Here is a 13,134-nt window from a genome sequence, read left to right on the forward strand (position 1 = left end):
TATTGTGGTGTGTTGTATTGCTGTGTAACCCGCCTAGTTTAGGGCCTTGGGGTAGTCGTTCAGTCGAGTAGCACTGAGGCTTACTGACTTTTAGTAACCTGACCTGATCCGGCATTTCTGGTAGCCGTATGAATTGACTGAGTAACTTGTATAATAATAATAAAGACTGTTAACTATTTTTAAAGTCCGTGTACAGCCTCGTTCTGTGTGCATTCTCCCAACCGAAAGAACCTGACTACAAATTAGGTTTATTACAATATACTGTATAAATGTTTAAACCCAGAAACACAATAACACTTCTTAAAACTTTTTTCCACTGCATGACAACTGCTAGCTTACGACATGAGACCCAAACTCATTCAGCACCAAAACACATTTATTACAATATCTGATCAAACTATTTGATCATATTTGCTTCACACACATAAACCAAGAAAACAATAAAAAGAATGGATGGGATTCTATTTGACCATTCTAACTGTACTAACTTAACTTGATAAGTTGGATATTATGTTCATTAGTTGGAGTTATGTTCACTCCATAGGGGCCGGGCATACCACCCTAAATATTCATCCATTTTAAAGCAAAGACCCTCATTACAAACCCCTAATCAATTGATTGTTATGCAAGGAAATGTACTCAAAATAAAGTACACATCTATATTTTATGGACAAAAGCCTTAATAGACGGTCTTTGGGGCACAAATGAAGGCCAAGGTGTACCTGTGTCCACAGAATGTTCAGATCCATGCACAGTGCGCACAACACAATTTCTTCATCTGCATGGTCTGCGCACCACAGACATTTTATGTTTACGTATGTGCAAAGGTCAACGCAACAGGATCTTACAATACATGTTTTTTGTTTGTTATCTTATCTTTATTACGTCAGTTTACATTTATTAGAATATTAAACTAAACCTTTCTTTAAAATGTAGACCACAGCTTGGATGTAAACCAAATTGGGAGCGCTGCCCGACTACTATTTGTGGTCACAAGTCACTACTTTCAAGAGCACTATCCTGGTCTCCATGGATCCATCCTCACATCACTGAACAGTAATTATTTCTGATTTTTTTAGAACAGCCTCCTCATAAATGGGTCCTACATTCACATTTATAGTGTGGAACAAAGAAAGAAAAGCTCACTGGGCTCACTTGGGACAAAGGCCTGTTAGACTTTTTTAGGTAGTAAAAGTACAAGTGGCATATATATATAAGATTAAAGGTTTCTGGGGGTGTTCTGTGTATGACTCTGGGACAAAAACTTGCAGAGCTTTAAAGGCATATTGACAATAAGAACAAAAAACTAAATATCCCTACACAGGGATATAGTCCCCGGAACTTTCACTGAGACCCACCATGACATCACTGGAGGTCAATAAAAGGGAGTGTAGTCTGGGTCTGCCAATATCCAAACTTGAGTCAAAACATCTGGACCTCGCAGCAGAGTCCACGTATGTTCTCCCCAAGAGAGGTTAGGCTTACATTGACGTAGATCATATACACACAGTTTGAGATCACCATTTTGGACAATTTCCAAGCCAATCCATATTGTCAATTTTTTGCTGAGATATACCTTATGTTGAGGGTTAATATTTGATTATTGCTCGTCTTTCTTCTTAATTTGTCTGTGAACACAAGCATGGTCTTCGTTACAACTTTTTTCGCTTTGTCCGACTTCTCCAATACTTCTCACCCCTTGCTCATGTATATCGTCGTGGAGTTTGGTGAAACTCACTACTAGTTTACGAACCACTATGATTTCAGAGCAAGAGGTTCTCAATGGTGAAGTTTTTGTCGAATCGACGTTGGAAATTTTGGATTAAGTCGTAATTTTGTGAATGGTGAGTACAAGCCATTTAGTTCGCTCAAAGGTAGTCGGCTATTCAGAAGTATTATCGAATCACATTTCACTACATACCTTGTTTATCTGCTTTCATAGTAAGTGAATGGAACTGCATTCACACTAGATAGACCATGCATTTTTCACGCACAGGAAGTGTTTGGGGGGAATGTTAATGCTGAACAGCTGCAGTGCTTCATCCTTGAGTGCAACTGGAAAGGCAAAGCTTGGTCAACAAATCTGTGAACAGATGCATGGCCAATGTCTTACAACACAGGGGAAATATTGTGCAAGTGCACAACATGAGGTAGCAAGGCTAAGGTCTGGTAAAATAACCCTGCACACAATTAGACAAAGTGAACACTTTTATTGACTGGGGTCCCCCAACCCACCAAAAGTGTTTTTGTGTCTTCTGGAAACGTTGATAGAACAGACATACCAGAGCCTATTAGTACTGTCCTGTCGTAGTCAGGGGGAGTGTACCAATGAACCGAAAAAGGATCACTTTGGGTTGGGTTGGACTGACATGTAGCCTACGTTGAAAGTGTCGCTCTTCTTCGTTCAACTTCAACTTCTTCACTTTCTCCGACTTCTCCAACACTTCTCACCCCTTGCTCTTGTGTATCGTCGTGGGCTTTGGTGAAACACACTACTAGTGTACGAACCAAGGTGATTTCAGAGCAAGAGGTTCTCAATGGGAAGTTTCTGTTGAATCGACGTCGGAAATATTGGATTACGGTAAATCGTTATTTTGTGTATGGTGAGTAGGCCGGTTTTTTTCGCCCAGAAGCAGTAGATTATTCAGACATTTTACAGAATTAACTTATATAGTTGATAAGTTAAAGGCCTGGTAGAGGAGATGTTTTTATTAAATTGCTTTAGTGCACTTTCAGCACATCCACGTTTAAATATTTCCAGGACGATGTATTGCCATGCTACGTTAACTGACAATTAATAAGTAGTCACATGTGCATTGTTGAATTTTAATATGCAGATTCACCTACGTCTGTTATTTTTCTGTTTACAGTTGTTAACTCAGATCTTCGCCAGGATTTCAGCGTAAAGCCACAAAATGTTTAACGCGTCCAGTGGACACCCACCACAAACACTTGTTATGAAAGATGTTCCCACGGGATGTGAATCAGTTAGGTTCGTTATTAATGTTGGAGGCGTGCGACATGAAACTTACAAGAGCACCCTCAAATCCCTCCCGGGCACACGCCTTGCCAACCTAGCCTCCGACTCCAGTGGTGACTCTGTTCACGAGTTTTTCTTTGATCGGAACTCGGGAGCCTTCGCCCACATCTTAAACTACTACCGCACTGGGAAGCTGCACTGCCCGGCAGATGTGTGCGGTCCTTTGTTCGAAGAGGAGCTTGTCTTCTGGGGAATCAGTGAAACCGAAGTGGAGCCTTGTTGCTGGACGAACTTCCGACAGCATCTGGATGCGGAGGAGGCGCTGGCTCAGTTCGAGCCGGATGAAAAGCCCCCAGACTACACGACCCAGGGGGAAGGACAGAGAAGTATGCAGTCGGGGACAAAAGTTTGGAGGTCAAAGATTTGGGCCCTCTTCGATGATCCCCATTCATCTTTGGCGGCCATGGTTTGTTCGTTCATTCTTATTGTTCTGATCATTTATGTCATACTTTACATACTTCTGTGTGCTTCATCTTTGTGCTTGATAAGTTGAGTTATCTAATGTTGAATTGGCCAATCACAGAAAGTGTGAAGTGTAAGTTTAAATGACTGTTAGGAATAGGTTAGGTCACATGATAGGGAAAACACTGACTTACAGGTGGGGTTTCAGTGATGTCACTATCTGTGGCTAGTTAGTTAAAAGAAACACCTATCCTGACCCGTGGGGCCCACAATTCAATTAGGCCCTTTGCAGGAGCAGAGGCCTATGGTTTGCTCTGTTTATGGTTTGCCACATGTGAGTCCTTGGGTTGTGGAATTTGGATACAGGGTTTTGCTGCATTTTGGATAACCACCACCAAAGAAAAGGATGAAAAGAAAACTGAAGGAACTAGATAAGAACTTTATCTTGAGCTGGCTAGAACGGGTGTTTGGAGTGCTCAGAGGAAGTCATCGGGGCAGTGAAAGCCACGGATAGATGTCCTTTCACTGGGCTTTGCCAAGCTGACACACACACACACACACACACACACACACACACACACACACACACGCACACACACATACAGAGAAAGAGGGGGAGGGAGGGTCATGACCCAGTTCTTTTCCATCTGAAATAACTAATAGGCTAAATGAATCCAAGATTTGACAATCTTTAGACTACAGTCCTGTGAAGCAGAGACATGTCTGTTGTGTGGTCGGTGTAGGTTTCTCAGCGTGCTGCAGTCATTCTGTCGCAGGACGCTTGTGCAGTCATTCTGTCGCAGGTGCGCTTGTGTGGTCATAACTCAGAGTGCCCCCAGTGTCCCTCTGTCTCAGTATGAAGTCCACTTCCAGTCACACTCCAGCCAGCACCTTTTAAGACCTGCGAAACACACAGGCCTCTGTTAAATCTGCACACTTCACTTGTCATCAAGAATAGATGTCCATGTGTCACTCAATCTGTTTACCACACCACCGTAAACAGAGGGGCATTTCCATAAACCAAACTCCTCTAATACCAGTGGTGTGGGTGGCAGTTTTTTCTGCAGACAGGATAGGACATGTTCCTGTATCTGAACTGGACGAGCAAGTCCGCTAACAATGTCAATATGTGTGTGTGTTTGTGTGTTTGTGTGAACCATACTGTTAGACTTAAGATATAAGTGTCTGCAAAATGTAAATATTTAAGCAATATAGTACGAGTGCGAGTGGGGTAGGTAAGGGATATTCCCACGGGTGGTGTTCGGCCGTAGCCACGAGGCCGGAGGCCGAGTGGCGCAGGCAACAACACCCGTGGGAATATCCCTTACCTACCCCACTCGCACGAGTACTATATTGCTTTTATAAAACAATTTTATAGTCAACCAATTAACATTTAAACACGAAGTTATTGATTAAAAAATGTTTATTTCGCCATTGTTTCTCCGCAACAAAAAATAGTTCCATTGTCAACGTCTTTTGGAATTATAAGAACTTTGAATTAACGGTTATCGTGTAGTGAATGTGACTTCATAATTCACCCTTGTTCTTAGTGTGGTTCTACACATGTGTTATACACATAATGTGTTATACACGTAAAAATGAATGTTCCGGGATCGCGGTCCCTTTAAATATTCTGTTGTTGTTGATGACGTCGAGCCCCATGCTTGTTAGATTACAGGGCAACGCCATCTTGTCATTCATTCGTTTTCTGCATGTAAAATAAACGAGACACACACTTGTGTTCTCAATTTGAGGAATTGCCTTTTGCTTTTAAATGCAACTTCCACACTGGTGACCCCGACGTTTGTTTGCTTGACGTATTCACAAACACGACTCGACCATGACCGCGAACGCTGTCACCCTCAAACTCCCCGAATTCTGGGAATCGTCAGCGTCGGCATGGTTTGCCCAGACTGAAGCGCAGTTCGCGTTGCGGGAGATAACCGCTGATACAACACGGTACTACTACGTTGTGTCAGCTCTCGGTAACTCAACAGCAACCAGAGTGGTGAGTCTCCTTAAACATCCTCCAGCTACGGAGAAATATGCAGCGCTCAAAGCCCACCTGTTAAAGACCTTTGAACTGTCCGACGCTGAGAGAGCTAGCAGGCTTTTCTCCCTCCAAGGACTGGGTGATAGCAAACCGTCTGAGCTCATGGACCGTATGCTGGATCTCCTGGGTGAGCACAGTCCCGATTTTCTGTTCATTCAACTTTTCCTGCGTCAGCTGCCTTCCCAAGTCAGAGCTGCATTGGCCAACACCACAATCACTGACTGTCGAAAACTGGCTGAAGAGGCTGATAAATTTTTCCTGGCAAGCCAAGGGCACTGTGTAATGGCCGCACTTCTTCCCACGCACCTTGCTCCTGTGACAATGGAGGATTCCACACTTGTTGCAGCAACCTCTTCTCGTCGGCAGCAGTCTTCAGGTCGTCAGCAGTCTTCAGGCCCCAGCAGTCTTCTTCAGGCTTGTGCTTCTATCACGAGAAGTTTGGACCGAAGGCTCTTAAATGCCGCTCGCCATGCAGTTTCGGCGGGTTGGGAAACGCCAGGGCCGGCGCTCATTAGTGGCCATGAGTGTCGGCCGCGTAGGCAGGCTGCTTTTTATCCGTGACAGCATCTCCGGACGACGTTTCCTGTGTGACACGGGTGCACAGAGGAGCGTCCTGCCTGCATCCCGTTTGGACATGGTAACCGACAGCCATGGCCCCCCGATGGAAGCTGCTAATGGGACCCCCATCCGCACATATGGAATAAGGTACATTGAGTTGTGTTTCGGAGGGCATCGGTTTGGCTGGGATTTTGTCACTGCAAAAGTCGCCGTTCCCCTCCTTGGCGCTGATTTTTTGTGTGCGCATGGACTGTTGGTGGATGTTAAGAACCGCCGTTTGATCGACGCTGTCACGTTCTGCTCTTATACGTGCACGCTCAGCGGGGCTGACTCCATACGACTGTCCAGCATGCTCTCCCCATCGGATGACTTCCACCGTCTACTGGCTGGTTTTCCAGCACTCACTCAGCCCACTTTCTCTGCGTCTGCCGTGAAGCATGGTGTGGAGCACCATATCGCCACTACTGGTCCACCCGTCTACGCCCGTGCTCGGCGCCTCGACCAGACCAAGCTTGCTGTTGCTAAGGCTGAGTTTTCTAACATGGAGCGCCTTGGCATAGTCCGCCGATCCGACAGCCCGTGGGCGTCACCCCTGCACATCGTCCCCAAACCTGGTGGCGGCTGGCGCCCATGTGGCGACTACCGCCGGCTTAATGAGGCAACGACACCTGACCGATACCCAGTCCCGAACATACAGGATTTTTCAGCACACCTGGCCGGTATGGTAATTTTTTCTAAGGTAGACCTCGTCCGGGGCTATCATCAGGTGCCCATGCACTCACTGGACATTCCAAAAACAGCAGTGATTACGCCGTTTGGTCTTTTTGAGTTCTTAAGGATGCCGTTCGGCCTTAAAAACTCAGCCCAATCTTTTCAGCGCCTCATGGACTCTGTTTTACGTGACCTGCCTTTTCTTTTTGTGTATTTGGACGACATTCTGGTAGCGAGCACGTCCAAATCCCAGCACCTGTCGCACCTCCGAACACTTTTCGAGCGGCTCAACGAACATGGCCTGATTGTGAACCCTGCCAAGTGCCAGTTTGGTCTCTCCACCATTGACTTCCTGGGACACAGAGTCACCAAGGACGGTGCAGTCCCTCTCCCATCAAAGGTGGAGGCGGTCACACAGTTTCCACGCCCGCTCACCGTGAAAGCCCTGCAGGAGTTCCTCGGCATGGTGAACTTTTACCACCGTTTCATCCCTCGAGCCGCTCAGCTCATGCAGCCCTTGCACGAGGCCTTGAAAGGTAAGGCCACGCACGCTGTGGACTGGACTGAGGGCAGGGACAAGGCTTTTGCTGGCACTAAGGCGGCCCTGGCGCAGGCCACCATGCTGGCACATCCTTCAGCCACAGCCTCCATCGCCATCACCTCGGACGCCTCGGACTACGCTGTCGGTGCCGTCTACGAGCAGTGGGTAGGCGGGGCCTGGCAGCCGCTTGCTTTCTTCAGCCGCCAGCTGCGCGCTAACGAGCGTAAGTACAGCACTTTCGACCGGGAGCTGCTGGGTCTCTACCTCGCCATCAGACACTTTCGTTTCCTTCTGGAAGGTCGACACTTCACCGCCTTTGTCGACCACAAGCCGCTGGTTTTCGCCATGGCCAAGGTGGCCGAGCCGTGGTCCGCCCGCCAGCAACGTCATCTGTCCTACATTTCCGAGTTCACCACGGATTTACAGCACGTGGCCGGAAAGGACAACCAGGTGGCGGACTGCCTGTCACGGGCTGTGGCAGGGGCAGTCCATCTTGGTCTGGATTACAGCCGCATGGCAGCGGATCAGACCACAGACCCAGACGTGCACACCCTGAGGACCTCGACTACAGGTTTGAAAATAGAGGATGTGGTTTTTGGTGAAGCCGACACCACGCTCATGTGTGACGTCTCCACAGGCAGTCCTCGGCCGATTGTCCCCACGGGGTGGAGACGACGCGTCTTTGATGCCATCCATGGTCTCTCCCACCCTGGTTCGAAAGCGTCACAGAGGCTGGTGGCGGCGAAGTTTGTTTGGCACGGCCTCAAAAAGGACGTAAGAGACTGGGCTACCACTTGTCTTGAGTGCCAACGGGCCAAAGTACACCGCCACACGAAAGCCCCGTTAGAGTTGTTCCCGGTGCCAGAGAGGCGGTTTGACCATGTTAACGTGGATCTGGTTGGCCCTCTGCCCTCCTCTCATGGTTTCACCTACCTGTTGACCATGGTTGACAGGACCACCCGCTGGCCGGAGGCTGTGCCACTGACATCGTTGGCGTCTGTCGAGATGACACGAGCATTTATCGGCACCTGGGTTGCCCGTTTCGGCACCCCTTCGGACATATCCTCTGACCGGGGCGCGCAGTTCACGTCTGAGCTGTGGAATGCGGTGGCCCAGAGCCTCGGAGCGAAACTCCACCGCACGACTGCATACCACCCGCAGGCTAACGGACTCTGTGAGCGATTTCACAGGTCGATGAAGGCTTCTCTTCGTGCCGGCCTCAAAGACAGCAACTGGGTCGACAAGCTCCCGTGGGTGATGCTTGGCATCCGGACTGCACCGAAGGAAGACTTACAGTCCTCATCCGCGGAGCTTGTCTATGGGCAACCACTGCGGGTTCCAGGGGATTTTGTTCCTGCTTCCAACGTTCCCTGGTCTGCGACTCTCCAGCGGGCCTCACTACTGGACAATGCGAGGCTTTTCGCACCTGTCCCTACTTCCCGTCACGGCCTCCCTCAGTCGCACATCCCTGCTGGGCTTCAGACGGCTGAATACGTCTTTATTCGCCACGACGCTCACAGGGGACCGCTACGCCCGCCCTACGAGGGCCCATTCCGTGTTTTGGAGACGGGAGACAAACATTTTGTGGTGGACATGGGTGGTAAACCGGAGCGACTCTCCATTGACCGCCTCAAACCAGCTCATTTGGACGTTGCTAGGCCCATTGAATTGGCCCAGCCCCCACGACGCGGGCGTCCTCCAGCTCTGCACCCACCCCCTGCTCCCCTCCCCCCCAAAACTCCCACACTCCATGCCCCACGCCCGTGTCATGGTGGTACACCTGCCACGGTAGTGTCTCCTCGACCCCCTGTAAAAAACAGCCGTTCTGGCCGGTTAATACGACCACCTCGCCGCTGATTTATTTTCTTATATGGTGAATTCTGGGGGGACGTGTGTAGTGAATGTGACTTCATAATTCACCCTTGTTCTTAGTGTGGTTCTACACACTGTTGTTTCATGCAGTTATTTAAGTAATGTGTTATACACGTAAAAATGAATGTTCCGGGATCGCGGTCCCTTTAAATATTCTGTTGTTGTTGATGACGTCGAGCCCCATGCTTGTTAGATTACAGGGCAACGCCATCTTGTCATTCATTCGTTTTCTGCATGTAAAATAAACGAGACACACACTTGTGTTCTCAATTTGAGGAATTGCCTTTTGCTTTTAAATGCAACTTCCACAATCGCTTAATTGTATCAACGTGCTATAGAATGTTTCATCGAGGAGTGATTTATTATTAGCTGTGAAAAGTCCGAGTTGGGATGTCCTGGGATATTCCAACTCATGGAACGTCTCTTGTCCAATCAGAAACAGCTAAATAATTCAATAGAACCCAATTGTTTTATAAAGGCCTATAGAGGATCAGTGGATGTTATTGCAGGAGTTTAGCTGGCAATGTGACATGCTGGTAACAAATGTAGTACTGTAAGTGAGATGAGGACTCTGGTTGTGATGATCGGTAAGAACTCCCATACAGCAAAGACCAATGTTACTCTATGGTTAGCACTAACTGGTACATTTACATTGATGATGACATTCCTCCTTTCCTCCAGATCGTCGCCCTGATTTCCTTGCTCTTCATCCTGGTGTCCATCTCTGGTTTCTGTCTGGAGACCGTGTATCTGGAGCACGTCACCACCGTTGCGAATGTCACTGTGGAAGACATTATCGAAGAGGAGGTAATTTATGAAATAGTGCCTATAACTGAGTTGGTGACGGTGGAGATCATCTGCGTCATTTGGTTCACCTTTGAGTTCTTGGTTCGCATCATCTGCTGCCCGGACAAGCTGAAGTTCATCTTGAACGTCCTGAACATCATTGACTTCGTGGCCATCCTTCCCTTCTACCTGGGGGTGTGTTTGAATGGGCTGACCTCTAAGACAGTGTTGTCCTTCCTGGGGTGTCTGCGTGTGGTGCGCGGCATCCGCATCCTCCGGATCTTCAAGATGATGCGGCACGTGACGGGCATCCGGGCACTGGGACACACACTGCGTGCCAGCGCCTACGAGTTCTGCCTCCTAGCTGTCACCCTCTCAGTGGCCATCTTTGTATTCTCCGCCCTGATCTATTACGTGGAGAGAGAACATGAAGACACAGCTTTCGGAAACATTTTTCTGGCTTTCTGGTGGGCGTTGATTACCATGACTACCGTGGGGTACGGAGATTTGTGTCCCATCACGTCGCTGGGCAAGGTGATCGCCAGTCTATGCGCCCTGATGGGAGTCCTCACCATTGTCATGCCCGTACCCATCCTTGTCAACAACTTTGTCAGGTATTACGCTCTGGCCGAGGCCAAGCAGAGACGACCCACCAAGAGGAGGAGGTGTGATGGGCCAGAAACTGAGGTGGGTGATGCATTTAATTCAATTTAATTCAATTTAATGTATGTAGCGCCAAAACAATAAAATTGTCTCAAGGTGCTTTACAGAGCCCAGTGCCTGTACCCCCTTAGAGCAAGCACAATTACCAAGCAACCATCAGGGCAGCAGGAAGATCAGAGAGGGCAAATAGTTGCCAGTCCATATAAATCAAGTGGAAAAAACTGAAATGAAAAAAAGTTTCAGCCTAACACACAAACCTAGACTCCTTAGGAACCCAGAAACAAAGTGATCTTAGGAATATACGGTTGAAAAGCTTTTCCTCAGGGCCCATTTTGACTGTATAGATACCCTGGAAGAGACCTCTGATTTGACAGATTTCTTATTCATAATCTTCCTCTCCTTTTCTTCTCTATTCTTTCCTCTTTCCTCCCTTAAGGGCCACTGCAGAGTGAGCACAAGTAGGCCATACCGTGATGGGGAGTGAAGCACGCAACCCAAGCCGACTTAGATGGTGGTGAAAAGATCACACGCTCACCTGACTGCAGCTTTCCAACAACTCAACGACTCCCAGTTGAAGATTAGAAACAAACCCCTCAAATAAGGAGTTGGTTTTACCCAATAGGACATGCTGTTATTGCTCAGATGACTCAGGTTGCCATCATGAGTTATTATTACCCTCATTATAAAGAGATTATTAACAGTTAACAGAATATTAATCACAGTATCACTCAATGTCAATCTCTATGTGATCTTAACCCAAATGTGTTTTGTTCTTAAAACTGTCATATGTGATGTAAGTAAAGCTTTGGTGTCTGAGCTGTCCTGGAGTTAGCTACTATCTGTATGTGTTAGTACTATTTTTACACTTTTACACTATTGTATATGCTTTAACCTCTATTAACTGCTATAACATCTTTTGTTCATGAATTTCAAAATAAAAACAAAATAACATGTCAAATGACACAAACCAAACTATGAATTGACTATGACGATTATATGCAGTAACTGCACTCACAAAGAACACTGAAGAAGAATAAAATTTACTGGATGACACTGTACTTAAAGACTGGAGCCTATGTCACCAGATGTAGGCAGTGGCACTAGTAAGTCAGTAGGAGATTTGGCCATGCATTTTACTAGCATAAATGGTACACTGGCATCTCCGGCATTGGCATGACAAGTGTACAGTATAGTTTTTCTCCACTAGAGGGTGCTATAAGACAGAGTTACTAATTTAACCTTAAATCTACTGTGTGTGGAGGTCTGTGCTGTGCAGCAATTTATCACTTTTTAGGGTATATTTTATAGGCAACTAGTTTTGTTATTATCTTCAATTTCAAATGGCATATGGGCACGGTAAAGACAGTTAAACACACCTGTCCTTCTCATAGCCACACAGGCAATTATATTACCAAAAGACCCTAGCTGGCTAGCAAACTTTTATCAGTGCAAGTAATCTGTGTTTTTTCATGCACCTGAGGTGGTTAACTTGCTAGTTTTAGACCAAAACGTTTTACTGCCGCTTTAAAGGAAAGGCCACAATCATATAGATATGTTTAAGGCTATTTCATGGAACCGCTAAAGGTGGGGTATGTATTTTCATGTTGCAAAAAAATACTTAATTGCAGGATCGCAGGCCTTTTTTAAAACAATAAAACAACATCTCACCTGTAAAAGCAGAGACCCTAAGAACCCATCGTCATACAGTTCTAAGCTGAGCTCAGGGGATTTTATATGATGACATGGTTCTGCTTATTAATAGTCTAGTATGGTTTTGTTGTTGCTGTTAGTTATTTCATTTATTCTCAGCTATTTACTGTATAACAGTTTGTTTGTTGAGACATGAAAATGTGATTGCAGGACTGTTTCTGTTGTAATGCATTCAGTTTAAAGGAAACATAAATACAATATCTGGCAAGTACATTGGAAGTGTTCTTTTTATTGTTAGTTTTAAACCTTTCATTACACATTTTTTTATATTCATAAGCCCTGCTAGGTAAGCAAAATACATTTACCATGCAGTATTACAGAGCTACATCGCCCTCGTGTGACACTATATAAGCATAGCAGTGTGCGTATGCATAGACATATATACATAGACGCCCCGTTGGCCCTTGGCTCGCGTGTCAACTCGCCGCCATCTTGGGGAGGTAATGACTGGCCAGTAAACACATGCAAGTGAATGGGGGAGCTCCTGCTTTTCTGGATAAAAAGCACTATAGCGTTTACATTTCTCAACCGATTTCATTGATTGGTTTATATATTGAATGGTTTATGATCTACGAGGAATAAAAAAAAAAGTTTTGTCTCCATGTTACTTAGAATCTTGATAGTAAGGCTATAAATCGCCACAGGCATATGTACATACATCATATATGTCTATGATAATCGCTGCTAGACGATCACTGTTCTTGTGCTCCCACAGCTCATTCACTTTGAAATACGGAAACGAAATCTAAATTATCGAAATAGTGCTTCTTTAACTACTAATATTGAATTTGACCATCA

General features: G+C 46.3%; 1 protein-coding gene across 2 annotated transcripts; it reads left to right on the forward strand.

Annotated features, from left to right (window-relative positions):
* Positions 1 to 1,928: 1,928 nt before the first annotated feature.
* LOC105888672 (potassium voltage-gated channel subfamily C member 4-like) lies at positions 1,929 to 12,549 on the forward strand. Of its 2 annotated transcripts, none has more exons than XM_031577813.2 (4): positions 1,929 to 2,603; positions 2,871 to 3,446; positions 9,859 to 10,650; positions 11,074 to 12,549. In XM_031577813.2, the coding sequence occupies exons 2-4, from the start codon at positions 2,916 to 2,918 to the stop codon at positions 11,086 to 11,088; spliced, it is 1,338 nt and encodes a 445-aa protein (XP_031433673.1). In that variant the 5' UTR covers positions 1,929 to 2,603; positions 2,871 to 2,915; the 3' UTR covers positions 11,089 to 12,549. The 2 variants fall into 2 exon arrangements, with proteins under 2 accessions (XP_031433673.1, XP_012669868.2); XM_012814414.3 differs by having other exon boundaries at positions 1,936 to 2,603; positions 11,063 to 12,549.
* The last annotated feature ends 585 nt before the right edge of the window (positions 12,550 to 13,134 follow it).

The sequence above is a fragment of the Clupea harengus genome, chromosome 12 (assembly GCF_900700415.2).
Source record: "Clupea harengus chromosome 12, Ch_v2.0.2, whole genome shotgun sequence".
Lineage (NCBI taxonomy): Eukaryota > Metazoa > Chordata > Actinopteri > Clupeiformes > Clupeidae > Clupea > Clupea harengus.